The 13,897-nt window shown below is 30.0% G+C and overlaps 1 protein-coding gene across 2 annotated transcripts in view; it reads left to right on the top strand.

The window, feature by feature from the left end:
* Window positions 1-13,897, top strand: part of LOC143245420 (proton-coupled amino acid transporter 1-like) — a 32,311-nt gene that overhangs the window by 7,197 nt on the left and 11,217 nt on the right. For both annotated transcript variants that reach the window (XM_076491756.1, XM_076491757.1), the window contains exons 3-7: window positions 1,559-1,794; window positions 3,896-3,986; window positions 8,340-8,428; window positions 9,325-9,417; window positions 11,083-11,167. In XM_076491756.1, the coding sequence (XP_076347871.1) occupies window positions 1,559-1,794; window positions 3,896-3,986; window positions 8,340-8,428; window positions 9,325-9,417; window positions 11,083-11,167 (594 nt within the window). The remainder of the gene's footprint in view (window positions 1-1,558; window positions 1,795-3,895; window positions 3,987-8,339; window positions 8,429-9,324; window positions 9,418-11,082; window positions 11,168-13,897) is intronic.

Here is a 13,897-nt window from a genome sequence, read left to right as displayed (position 1 = left end):
ACTGTAACATGTAATATAATATAAACTTTACTTACTGTAGAAACTAACTTGTAATATAATATAAACTTTACTTACTGTAGAAACTGTAACTTGTAATATAATATAAACCTTGCTTACTGTAGAAACTGTAACTTGTAATATAATACAAACCTTGCTTACTGGAGAAACTGTAACTTATAATATAATATAAACCTTGTTTACTGTAGAAACTGTAACTTGTAATATAATATAAACCTTACTTACTGTAGAAACTGTAACTTGTAATATAATATAAACCTTACTTACTGTAGAAACTGTAACTTGTAATATAATACAAACCTTGCTTACTGTAGAAACTGTAACATGTAATATAATATAAACTTTACTTACTGTAGAAACTAACTTGTAATATAATATAAACTTTACTTACTGTAGAAACTGTAACTTGTAATATAATATAAACTTTACTTACTGTAGAAACTGTAACTTGTAATATAATATAAACTTCACTGTATAACACTGTAACTTGTAATATAATATAAACCTTGCTTACTGTAGAAACTGCAACATGTAATATAATATAAACTTTACTTACTGTAGAAACTGTAACTTGTAATATAATATAAACCTTGCTTACTGTAGAAACTCTAACTTGTAATATAATACAAACCTTGCTTACTGGAGAAACTGTAACTTGTAATATAATATAAACCTTGCTTACTGTAGAAACTGTAACTTGTAATATAATATAAACCTTGCTTACTGGAGAAACTGTAACTTGTAATATAATATAAACCTTGCTTACTGTAGAAACTGTAACTTGTAATATAATATAAACTTTACTTACTGTAGAAACTGTAACTTGTAATATAATATAAACCTTGCTTACTGGAGAAACTCTAACTTGTAATATAATACAAACCTTGCTTACTGGAGAAACTGTAACTTGTAATATAATATAAACCTTGCTTACTGTAGAAACTGTAACTTGTAATATAATATAAACCTTGCTTACTGGAGAAACTGTAACTTGTAATATAATATAAACCTTGCTTACTGTAGAAACTGCAACATGTAATATAATATAAACTTTACTTACTGTAGAAACTGTAACTTGTAATATAATATAAACCTTGCTTACTGTAGAAACTGTAACTTGTAATATAATATAAACCTTATTTACTATAGAAACTGTGACTTGTAATATAATATAAACCTTACTGTAGAAACTGTAACTTGTAATATAATATAAACTTTACTTACTGTAGAAACTAACTTGTAATATAATATAAACTTTACTTACTGTAGAAACTAACTTGTAATATAATATAAACTTTACTTACTGTAGAAACTAACTTGTAATATAATATAAACCTTGCTTAGTGTAGAAACTGTAACTTGTAGTAAAATATACTTAATTAGTGAGTAAACTTAAGACAAAACTATTTGAACGTGTTTAAGTTGAATGTTATGTTTGTTCTAACAAGTGATATAACAAATATACAATGGTTTATTAAAGTTAAATCCTTTGAGGTTATTTTAGTAGGACAGATCTCTAACATTTCTTGACTCCTATTAGAAAGTAAAGAATGTGGCATCAACAAGTGGACGTGATGGTAACAAGAATGAATCTCTGTATACTGCCTCTGATAGTGAAATATATGTATCAAAACGAGCTGCCTCTCTTGAATATCCTTTGTCTGATGGAGAACTTGATAATCGTCCACTTTTTGTTGATGATGACGATGATGATGATGAAGAAGAAACTCAGCAGCCTGATGGATTACCTCAGAAGAAAAGACCTCACAAAACCACGTAATGGAATGTTCTTTTATTGCTGCTTGGTTTATGTATTAGGGGCATATTGTACATATCTGTGGTTTTATGTATTCAGGGCATATCGTACATATCTGTGGTACTGTAAAAGATTCTTGTGAGACAAGCAAGGTAATTAAGGAAGTTACTGTAGGTATTAGTTATTTCTACCCAAAATTTAATATTTTGATATTTGTAGTATACTCTCTTTAGCAGAATAGAGTTAATATTAAATTTTGAAAATTTTAGTGTGATATGTGATTTAATGTTACCTACATATGAACCTTTCTGTAAAATTGCAATGCTTTTATTAGGTTTTAAGAAAACCAAGTGCTTGAGAGAATGTAAGTGATTTAGAGCTACATCTTTCTAAGCAGACAAGTGCTTGAGAGAATGTAAGTGATTTAGAGCTACATCTTTCTAAGCAGACAAGTGCTTGAGAGAATGTAAGTGATTTAGAGCTACATCTTTCTAAGCAGACAAGTCATGCAGTGAGTCATTCAAAGGTATTTTAAAAATTCAAAGACAAATATGAAATTTCAGTTGTCAGATGATCTGTTCCCATTTTGATTAGTTTTCTTTCACTGTAAGAAAGGTTCAGAAGGTGTGAAGAAATTAATAATGTTTGATTTAACTGTACTGACAAAATAACTAGATGAAAACTGAAACTTTCTTGAATTTTGATTAATGTGTAGTTAATTTGTGTATTACTTTAGAGGAGTCTTCAAAGGAACTTTATCAGTCTATTAAATTTTTATCATTTCATTAATTTCTAAATTAGACCAATTCCCTTTATGCTGACACATTCGTTGCCTAGAATACAGCATATCAACAAGTTAAATGTAGTTTTAAATTTACTCGGATCCAAAACCGATGCTGTAATCTGATTTTTGTTTTCATAATTAATTTCGGTTGAAAGAAATGAAAGTTGAAAAGCACAATACTGCATGCTTGTCTTAATTTGTTATATAGTTGGAGACCTTGAACTGTAGAAAGTTAAGAAATAAATGATTACTTTTACATTTTTTGAGAGATGCAGCACATTATTGTTTAATTTCAAATAATTTTTCCAACGTTCTGAAAGTTTTGAAAGTATATGGTCCATATCTGTTTCTGATAAAGTAAAGGACTAATATGTGATGAGGCCCTGTCAATGTTTCACTGTGTACAAAGCTGATAACAAAAGGAAGGACTTGCAGCATCAGACTGTCCACTTTTCACTGTGTACAAAGCTGATAACAAAAGGAAGGACTTGCAGCATCAGACTGTCCACTTTTCACTGTGTACAAAACTGATAACAAAAGGAGGACTTGCAGCATCAGACTGTCCACTTTTTACTCTGTACAAAACTGATAACAAAAGGAAGGACTTGCAGCATCAGACTGTCCACTTTTCACTGTGTACAAAGCTAGTAGCGTGGTGTATCATTATTTCAGTTATTAAATACCACAATATGGTCAAATGAAATCAGTTTAAACAGATGAAAATACTAAAGTATTAGTTTAGGATAGTAAGAATAATTGTGTGTTTTTCAGATATGGTAAAAACATCAGTCAAATTTCATTCTTACCTAAGAACGTTGTGTTGTAACTGTATCTGAAATCCATTCTCTCCATTTTTGCTTCTTGTGGGATAAAGTGCTGTAACTTTCCTCATTACAACATACATTTTGGTGAAAGTGGGTTTTATATTGTGGATATTTTATTTGGGAAACATCTGGGAGATTAAGAAATAATTCTGAGGACACCTGTTAGTTTTTTATTAGTCAGTTACATGTGTAGAGAGAGCTATTTGTCTGTGTAGCCATTTGTCTCTATTTTGTATTAGTTGCATTATTCATGAATATTTGAAACCTATACCTTGGAAAAGTTCTTTCTGGCTCTGCTGCTAATCTTCAACACGTTACCTGTTGTTATTCCAGGTGTGTGTGTGTGTGTGTGTGTTAGGTATGTTTCCATACAATTAGGGAGATAACTTGTATCTCTTCATGTGAATAACACAGTACAGGTAAACTCTTACACATTGCATATAGTAATTATTTGGTATGTGTATGTCGTGTGACCTATAATTTTCTAACACAATGTTTGTTTTTCTCTTCTAGAAATTGTGAAACACTAATGCATTTACTGAAAGGCAACACTGGACCAGGAATATTGGCAATACCTAGTGGTTTTTCAAATTCTGGACTTATTGTAAGGCTATTGTTGTTAGTCCGTAAAACTGTTTGTAGTTAAAGTATTACTTTTATTGTATTAAATACAGGATGTTCCAAAATGAGTATATATAAAAAAGAAAGTCAAATGTTTTATTCATTATTTGAGATAAATTCAAAACAATATATTCCAAAGACTTAAGTTTTATTTAAGTTAATTATTACTTGCATTATTTATCACTATCAATTGTGAATGTGTTTTATGACAAATTTCAGAATTGATTTTGTTTTTAAATAAAATGTTAACTTCTGAAGAATCCTTCAGATTCACTCTTTCAGACTTTTTGAAATAGTCGGCCATAACAAACTAAAGATCTTGTGTATCTGTGTTGTGTTATTAATTTATACAAACTAAGGATCTTGTGTATCTGTGTTGTGTTATTAATTTATACAAACTAAGGATCTTGTGTATCTGTGTTGTCTTATTAATTTATACAAACTAAGGATCTTGTGTATCTGTGTTGTCTTATTAATTTATACAAACTAAGGATCTTGTGTATCTGTGTTGTCTTATTAACTTATACAAACTAAGGATCTTGTGTATCTGTGTTGTCTTATTAACTTGTACAAACTAAGGATCTTGTGTATCTGTGTTGTCTTATTAACTTGTACAAACTAAGGATCTTGTGTATCTGTGTTGTCTTATTAACTTGTACAAACTAAGGATCTTGTGTATCTGTGTTGTCTTATTAATTTATACAAACTAAGGATCTTGTGTATCTGTGTTGTCTTATTAATTTATACAGCTGTGTTGGAAAATGTGTTCTCAGAATTTGAATGTAGAATTAAATTGATTACAGCCATTATAGTCTTAAGTACCTTAAGTCTCATTACAATATATGTTTATATTTTTATTATATTACCTTCTGGTCATGTGTAGCTAACATTACATAACTTGTGTTAACATGGTGCACATGCACTCATTATATATCCAGTATTATGAAATCAACCTTTATAGTTTTGGCTGTGTTTTAGTGGACTAGTATTTCATAATATAGTCACATTTCAATTTCTATATATAGTGTGTACACACACACACACAATTTACAATAATGGTTATTACAAATAATGATCTATATACAAAAGTTTCACAAACTTGCAAGCAAAACTCAGTTTTCTGTCAGCTCTGTAACTTCCTTTCTTAACAAGGGATCAAGATGAGTGAATTAATTTTTTAGTTCATGTAGGTCAAATTCACTTAACTGGGCACTCACTAGCTTTGTATTCTTTCTTTCCCTGTCACATGCAAAGTAATTACACCACTAATTTTGTGTAATGTTATTTTAAAAGTACTAATATTTGGTGTGAATTTGTTGAAGTCAAATGTTCAAAATCTGTAAATATTCTTAGTCAAATATCTGAAGTTCCCAATTAATAAGCATTATATCAATTGCAGTTACAGCTTTTGAGGTTTATATATATTATTACTATTTAGAAATAATTAAACTTATTTGTCTTAAAATATAGAACAATAAATCAAGAAGTAATGCAAATAATTCTCTTCTTGCTATAACCTTTGTACTCGGTTGCTGCTGGACATAGATTGCTAAGCTTATTAAAATTTCACATGTGGAGTATATGAAACAAAATGTTTTTTCAGGTTTTATATACATATACAGTTGAATAAACATAAAATCATAAATAACTACATTGATACCATAGAATTACACTAATTTATTAAGTTTAATAACAAATTTATTTAGATTTAACAAAATATGAAACTTCAAGCAATTTAAAGACTAACCTACCTACCTTGAAATTTTGGTTCGAAAATTGTGGTTTTCCTTTTCATAGATTAAAATGGCTAAGAAATAAGGAAGTCACTAGGGTAATATTCTGAGCTGTTGATTGGTTATTCTCATGTCATATATTAAAGTATGTGTATGTGAGGGACCATTTCCAAAAAATGGAAAGAGATGAACAAGGGCCATCATGTTTGATTCAGTGTGTAAGCTGTATCTGTGTAAAATAAAAGATATGAGGTTCTTATTTTATATTTTAGCTTCTCAATATTAGTAATTTTAGTTCCTAATTTGTACAAACGTATAGACTTAGTATTTTGACATCACAAACATCTAATTTTAAACAGTACTGCATTCACTAAAATATATTTAGGTGGATTGTTTTAATATTTACTTTTCAATTGAGAAATTAGTTCTTATATAATATTAATGTTTGAATTATAATCTACAATTTTATACTTACTTGCATAAATTCATAAAATAAGTTGCATAAAACTTTGGAAGTCAACAAATGCAATGACATTACCTTTGACAAGTGACCCATCACAAGAGTGTTAAATAACTCTAAACTGTCACAAGACATTTTGTTTTGTATTTTGCTGTTATCTGTTATATACAAACAATATTCAACTTTCTTTTGGTGTCTTGACTTTGTAACACCTTGTATTATGTTGCAATTTAGAATTTCTTAAGAATTCAAATAGTTTTGAAAATTCCATTAGTTTTATTGGTTAAATAGTGTAATTTATATTTTTATTTATTGAAATAATGGAGAAACATTTTAAAATGAAAGATACATAGAAGTGTAATAACTGAATATTTTGTTTTGTATATTAATAAAGCTAGAAAAACCTTTTGACTGTGTAATGACTGAAGTTCTCATATACCATCCATGAAGCTCAACATTAGTTTGGCTTCTATTCATTTCATATTTAAGCTGGGGTGCCAAAAACAGTTAATGGTCTGATATAAAGCTTTCAGTGGTACTCTGTGAACCGAGTACTATTTTACTGGGTAAAGAACGTAGTAATGTGTTATGGAGAAAAACAGCTGTGGTATTCTGAGAAGGGTCAAAAGTGGTGTGAATGGAGCAGTGGTTTACATAGCAGGTAGAATAGGAGAAACCATAATTACATATTGGTTTCTAATGTTAGAACATACACATTGTAATACTGTAAGATTTGCTACACCTATAAAGGTTACATGTTGGTGTCTTATGTTATTAGTGTTTACAACATATATAAATTTAAGTGACAATTCAAGCAAACAATATTGTAAGGTTAATAAATTAAGAGTATAATAAAAATTAGTCAAAAATTAAGGAATGCACTTCAAAGAATTAGAACTACGTATATTTTAGTCTTGTTAATTAGAAGTACGTATATTTTAGTCTTGTTAATTAGAACTACGTATATTTCAGTCTTGTTAACTAGAACTACGTATATTTGTCTTGTTAATTAGAACTACGTATATTTTAGTCTTGTTAATTAGAAGTACGTATATTTGTCTTGTTAATTAGAAGTACGTATATTTTAGTCTTGTTAATTAGAAGTACGTATATTTTAGTCTTGTTAATTAGAACTACGTATATTTTAGTCTTGTTAATTAGAAGTACGTATATCTTAGTCTTGTTAATTAGAACTACATATATTTTAGTCTTGTTAATTAGAACTAGGTATATTTTAGTCTTGTTAACTAGAACTAGGTATATTTTAGTCTTGTTAACTAGAACTAGGTATATTTTAGTCTTGTTAACTAGAACTAGGTATATTTTAGTCTTGTTAACTAGAACTAGGTATATTTTAGTCTTGTTAACTAGAACTAGGTATATTTTAGTCTTGTTAACTAGAACTAGGTATATTTTAGTCTTGTTAACTAGAACTAGGTATATTTTAGTCTTGTTAACTAGAACTAGGTATATTTTAGTCTTGTTAACTAGAACTAGGTATATTTTAGTCTTATTAACTAGAACTAGGTATATTTTAGTCTTGTTAACTAGAACTAGGTATATTTTAGTCTTGTTAACTAGAACTAGGTATATTTGTCTTGTTAACTAGAACTACGTATATTTGTCTTGTTAACTAGAACTAGGTATAGTTTAGTCTTGTTAACTAGAACTAGGTATAGTTTAGTCTTGTTAACTAGAACTAGGTATATTTTAGTCTCGTTAACTAGAACTAGGTATATTTTAGTCTCGTTAACTAGAACTAGGTATATTTTAGTCTTGTTAATTAGGCTTCACTTTTCTGTTTGAAAACAAATTAGTTGACTGTAATTTTGATAACATCTGATCTGTTATAATATCTACACATTTTTATGTACCATTTCCCTGGTGGTATAGAGGTAAATCTTTGTATTTACAATGCTAAAACCAAGGTGGATACAGTAGGAAGCCTGATGTGGTTTTCCTATAAGAACACACATACACACGCTTAATTTTCTAACTTTTATGATAAACAGTTGAAAACATTTAAGTGATTGGTTCTACCTTTGTATTTTATTATTTATCTATTGTTAGTCCCCTGAAAGTTTTATAATATAAATCTGGAGGTTTTACCAGATTCCTTATGATGACTCTTGATATTTTACAGGTAGGAGCTTTAGGGATTCCACTAATAGGTTTACTTGCTATCCATTGCATGCATCTTTTAGTGCGATGTAGTCGCCGTCTCTGTCAAAAGTAAGTTATGATTTGTTTGAAAACATCCTTATTGTTTTTTGATTCTACAGGTTTTTTGCACCAACCTGGCATAACTTGCGTCCCAGTGGCTCAGTGATAAGTTTGTATATTTGTAATGTTAAAACTGAGTTTTGATACCTGTGGTAAACATGCCACTGATAATTTACTGTCTAGCTTTGTGCTTAACTATGAACAAATGCTGTATTATTCATTAATGTTGTTACAGTTCTAAAAAGTTTTTAGTTTTCACTAATGATTGTCTTTTGTATAACTGTTAAGAATAAGAGAAAATAGAAAATTTTATCCAGAAATGTACGTGTCCATATAATGACCACTAAACTTTGATTACACTTAAAATAGAAAATTTTATCCAGAAATGTACGTGTCCATATAATGACCACTAAACTTTGATTACACTTAAAATAGAAAATTTTATCCAGAAATGTACGTGTCCATATGATGACCACTAAACTTTGTGATTACACTTAAAATAGAAAATTTTATCCAGAAATGTACGTGTCCATATGATGACCACTAAACTTTGTGATTACACTTAAAATAGAAAATTTTATCCAGAAATGTACGTGTCCATATAATGACCACTAAACTTTGTGATTACACTTAAAATAGAAAACTAAGCTGCCTGTGTCAGGTTTACAGAATAACTTTGTTATCCATGAATTTTTTTTTCCTATATAAAATCTGTGCCAACTATATATTATTTTAAATACTCTTTATAATAAGGAGAAACACATCAAATGTATAATTACTTTCATAACATTTGTTGATTTTCACCTAACCAGGAGGTTTGTAGTTGTTTTTTTCTTACTTTGATACTTGTGAAGTTCTGTAAATTCTGTTATTTTGTTTACGTTAGGTTTGTTTCGTTCTTTTAGACTTGGGCGTGAATCTCTTGATTACTCCAGAGTTGCTCTATATGCCTTTAAACTTGGACCTTCACCACTACAGAAATATGGCAGATTTGCAAGGTAAGACTTCTCTGGTTATTTTATTTCCTTATAGTTTCACAGAGTTGCATGTACCTTAATACTAATATCTGTTTAAAATGTGCTGCTTCTAATAGGTTCATAAACCTTCACGTGGTAAATTTGTTGAAAGATACCAAGTATGGTTCATGTACAGAATTCCAATTAAGAATAAGAGATCAAAATTTATTTTGTTAACAAGTGTGTGATTGGTGGTGGTTCTCCAACATTTATTTTCTTGCTTTTGAAACTGTCTGATTTTGGAAAAACCTATTTTCAAACATAGTACAAGTAAAAGAAGTAAGTTATTGAAAGATGTTTAATTTTTTAATGTTTCTGTACCTGTAGATTAATAGCATGTGTGTTTTTAATGATGATGTATTTGTATTTCTGTGCCTGTAGATTAATAGCATGTGTGTTTTTAATGATGATGTATTTGTATTTCTGTGCCTGTAGGTTAATAGCATGTGTGTTTTTAATGATGATGTATTTGTATTTCTGTGCCTGTAGGTTAATAGCATGTGTGTTTTAATGATGATGTATTTGTATTTCTGTGCCTGTAGATTAATAGCATGTGTGTTTTAATGATGATGTATTTGTATTTCTGTGCCTGTAGATTAATAGCATGTGTGTTTTTAATGATGATGTATTTGTATTTCTGTGCCTGTAGGTTAATAGCATGTGTGTTTTTAATGATGATGTATTTGTATTTCTGTGCCTGTAGGTTAATAGCATGTGTGTTTTTAATGACGATGTATTTGTATTTCTGTGCCTGTAGGTTAATAGCATGTGTGTTTTTAATGATGTATTTGTATTTCTGTGCCTGTAGGTTAATAGCATGTGTGTTTTTAATGATGATGTATTTGTATTTCTGTGCCTGTAGATTAATAGCATGTGTGTTTTTAATGATGATGTATTTGTATTTCTGTGCCTGTAGATTAATAGCATGTGTGTTTTTAATGATGATGTATTTGTATTTCTGTGCCTGTAGGTTAATAGCATGTGTGTTTTTAATGATGATGTATTTGTATTTCTGTACCTGTAGGTTAATAGCATGTGTGTTTTTAATGATGATGTATTTGTATTTCTGTGCCTGTAGGTTAATAGCATGTGTGTTTTTAATGACGATGTATTTGTATTTCTGTGCCTGTAGGTTAATAGCATGTGTGTTTTTAATGATGATGTATTTGTATTTCTGTGCCTGTAGGTTAATAGCATGTGTGTTTTTAATGATGTATTTGTATTTCTGTGCCTGTAGGTTAATAGCATGTGTGTTTTTAATGATGATGTATTTGTATTTCTGTGCCTGTAGATTAATAGCATGTGTGTTTTTAATGATGATGTATTTGTATTTCTGTGCCTGTAGGTTAATAGCATGTGTGTTTTTAATGATGATGTATTTGTATTTCTGTGCCTGTAGGTTAATAGCATGTGTGTTTTTAATGATGATGTATTTGTATTTCTGTGCCTGTAGGTTAATAGCATGTGTGTTTTAATGATGATGTATTTGTATTTCTGTGCCTGTAGGTTAATAGCATGTGTGTTTTTAATGATGATGTATTTGTATTTCTGTGCCTGTAGGTTAATAGCATGTGTGTTTTTAATGATGTATTTGTATTTCTGTGCCTGTAGATTAATAGCATGTGTGTTTTTAATGATTTCCTACAGAAGAACAATCAACACATTTCTGATGCTCACTCAGTTTGGGTTTTGCTGTATATATTTTGTCTTTGTGTCAACAAACATCAAGCAGGTAAGTGTTCATTTAATTAAATTTTCTTTTATAATTTATAACCTAAATCACTTAAAGTTGGATAGCAGAAATTATCGACTAAATATTTCACCAGTCATCAGGTACTCAGCTCAACAGTTAAACACAATTGCTGATGTCTCAGTAAACATAACCTTGTGTGTAGCATAAGTAGAAAACATCTTTTGTCTTTTATCCATTATAGGTTTGTATATCTTCATTGAAATGGCTTCTTTTACTTTCTTTATGAATATTAGGTTCTATACAAGTAATTGTAAAGTTTATTTTTACAACGATGTTCTGTATTTATTACATGTTGGTAGATATCTGATGAACCACATCCATGTTCTCTATTGTAGTAGTTAAATTCCTACTAGTCTCCCCATCTATAGATTATTACAATCCACATTTTATATTCTAGTAGTTAAATTCCTACTAGTCTTCCCTATCTATAGATTATTACAGTCCATGCTTTCTATTCTAGTAGTTAAATTCCTTGCAGTCTCCCCTGTCTATAGATTCTAACAGTCTGTGTTCTTTATTTTAGTAGTTAAATTCCTTGCAGTCTCCCCTGTCTATAGATTCTAACAGTCTGTGTTCTTTATTTTAGTAGTTAAATTCCTACCAGTCTTCCCTGTCTATAGATTCTAACAGTCTGTGTTCTTTATTTTAGTAGTTAAATTCCTACCAGTCTTCCCTGTCTATAGATTCTAACAGTCTGTGTTCTTTATTTTAGTAGTTAAATTCCTACCAGTCTTCCCTGTCTATAGATTCTAACAGTCTGTGTTCTTTATTTCAGTAGTTAAATTCCTTTCAGTCTCCTCTGTCTATAGATTCTAACAGTCTGTGTTCTTTATTTTATTAGTTAAATTCCTTTCAGTCTCCTCTGTCTATAGATTCTAACAGTCTGTGTTCTTTATTTTAGTAGTTAAATTCCTACCAGTCTTCCCTGTCTATAGATTCTAACAGTCTGTGTTCTTTATTTTAGTAGTTAAAGTCCGACCAGTCTCCCCTGTCTATAGATTCTAACAGTCTGTGTTCTTTATTTTAGTAGTTAAAGTCCGACCAGTCTCCCCTGTCTATAGATTCTAACAGTCTGTGTTCTTTATTTTAGTAGTTAAATTCCTACCAGTCTCCCCTGTCTATAGATTCTGACAGTCTGTGTTCTTTATTTTAGTAGTTAAATTCCTTCCAGTCTCCCCTGTTTATAGATTCTAGATTCTAATAGTCTCTGTTCTTTATTTTAGTAGTTAAATTCCTACTAGTCTCCCCTGTCTATGTTATTACAGTCCATACATTCTTTACTCTAACTGCTACTTTCTTATCAGTAGTTGGTTTAATTCAATTTTTTAAGATTGTGTAAAACTTTTTCCTGTTAAATAAATAAATTTATCTACAGTTGGACATTTACAAGTCCTATCTATAAATGCAAATGAACTTGGCAGGGATTTAGTTTAGAGAGAGAGAGAGAAAGGTGGTTCCTCTTCGTCCCCTCACATGAAAGATTATTTAATTTTGCTTGGGAATTTATCTGTGTTTTACTTGTTTAAGGTGATGAAGTGGAGTGGGACATTATAAAAATGACAGGTGAGGGAATGGGGTGATCAAGATAAAGATGGCACAAGAGAAGTAAGCCAGGCCAGAGCCTGCAGTGTGAAAACCGATATTTCTCTCCATTGTGTTTTTATTCTGTTTGGTGAGCCAGTGACACAACAAACTGAATCTTTCTCAAAGAATTTTCCTAATTTTTCAGTCAGCCTGTACTTCTATAATGGAATTATTGAAATGTAATGACTTACTTATCCAGCCCTTCTGTTAAACTGTAATTATTTTTTCTCAATATCCAATAAAAGTATTTTATGATCCTTATATTTCTAGAATCAAGTGCAAATAAGTTTCCTTCATAAATACTTTGTTTTAGAAGCATTATAGCTCTACTAACCATGACTTTAAGAAGGGATATCTCATCACTTAGAGGTTAAATTAAATATGAAGAGACAATAAATATAAAATTACCGAAAACTGTTGAACTATTTATGTAGGAAAAAAGCCAGCGAATGTATCTTCAACAGATATGTAAACAAAAAACATCTGTGTTCATAAAGATGTTTAGGTACTTGATAACCATCTTGACAGTGACAAGGATTGCTTTAATTTAATATTATTTTACTCTCCAGGATCTATATTATAACTTTAACAAATTTGTATCAGTATCTTCTGTAGGCATCAATTCTCTTGTGTGTGGGCTTCTTCTCTGGAACCATCCCTGTAATCACTTTGTACTTGTTATAGTTTTCATGATTCTTGTGTGTGGGCTTCTTCTCTGGAACCATCCCTGTAATCACTTTGTACTTGTTATAGTTTTCATGATTCTTGTGTGTGAGCTTCTTCTCTGGAACCATCCCTGTAATCATTTTGTACTTGTTATAGTTTTCATGATTCTTGTGTGTGGACTTCTTCTCTGGAACCATCCCTGTAATCATTTTGTACTTGTTATAGTTTTCATGATTCTTGTGTGTGAGCTTCTTCTCTGGAACCATCCCTGTAATCACTTTGTACTTGTTATAGTTTTCATGATTCTTGTGTGTGGGCTTCTTCTCTGGAACCATCCCTGTAATCACTTTGTACTTGTTATAGTTTTCATGATTCTTGTGTGTGAGCTTCTTCTCTGGAACCATCCCTGTAATCATTTTGTACTTGTTATAGTTTTCATGATTCTTGTGTGTGGACTTC

The sequence above is a fragment of the Tachypleus tridentatus genome, chromosome 2 (genome assembly GCF_004210375.1).
Source record: "Tachypleus tridentatus isolate NWPU-2018 chromosome 2, ASM421037v1, whole genome shotgun sequence".
NCBI classification, from domain to species: domain Eukaryota; kingdom Metazoa; phylum Arthropoda; class Merostomata; order Xiphosura; family Limulidae; genus Tachypleus; species Tachypleus tridentatus.
This window is presented reverse-complemented; position numbering and strand designations above follow the sequence as displayed.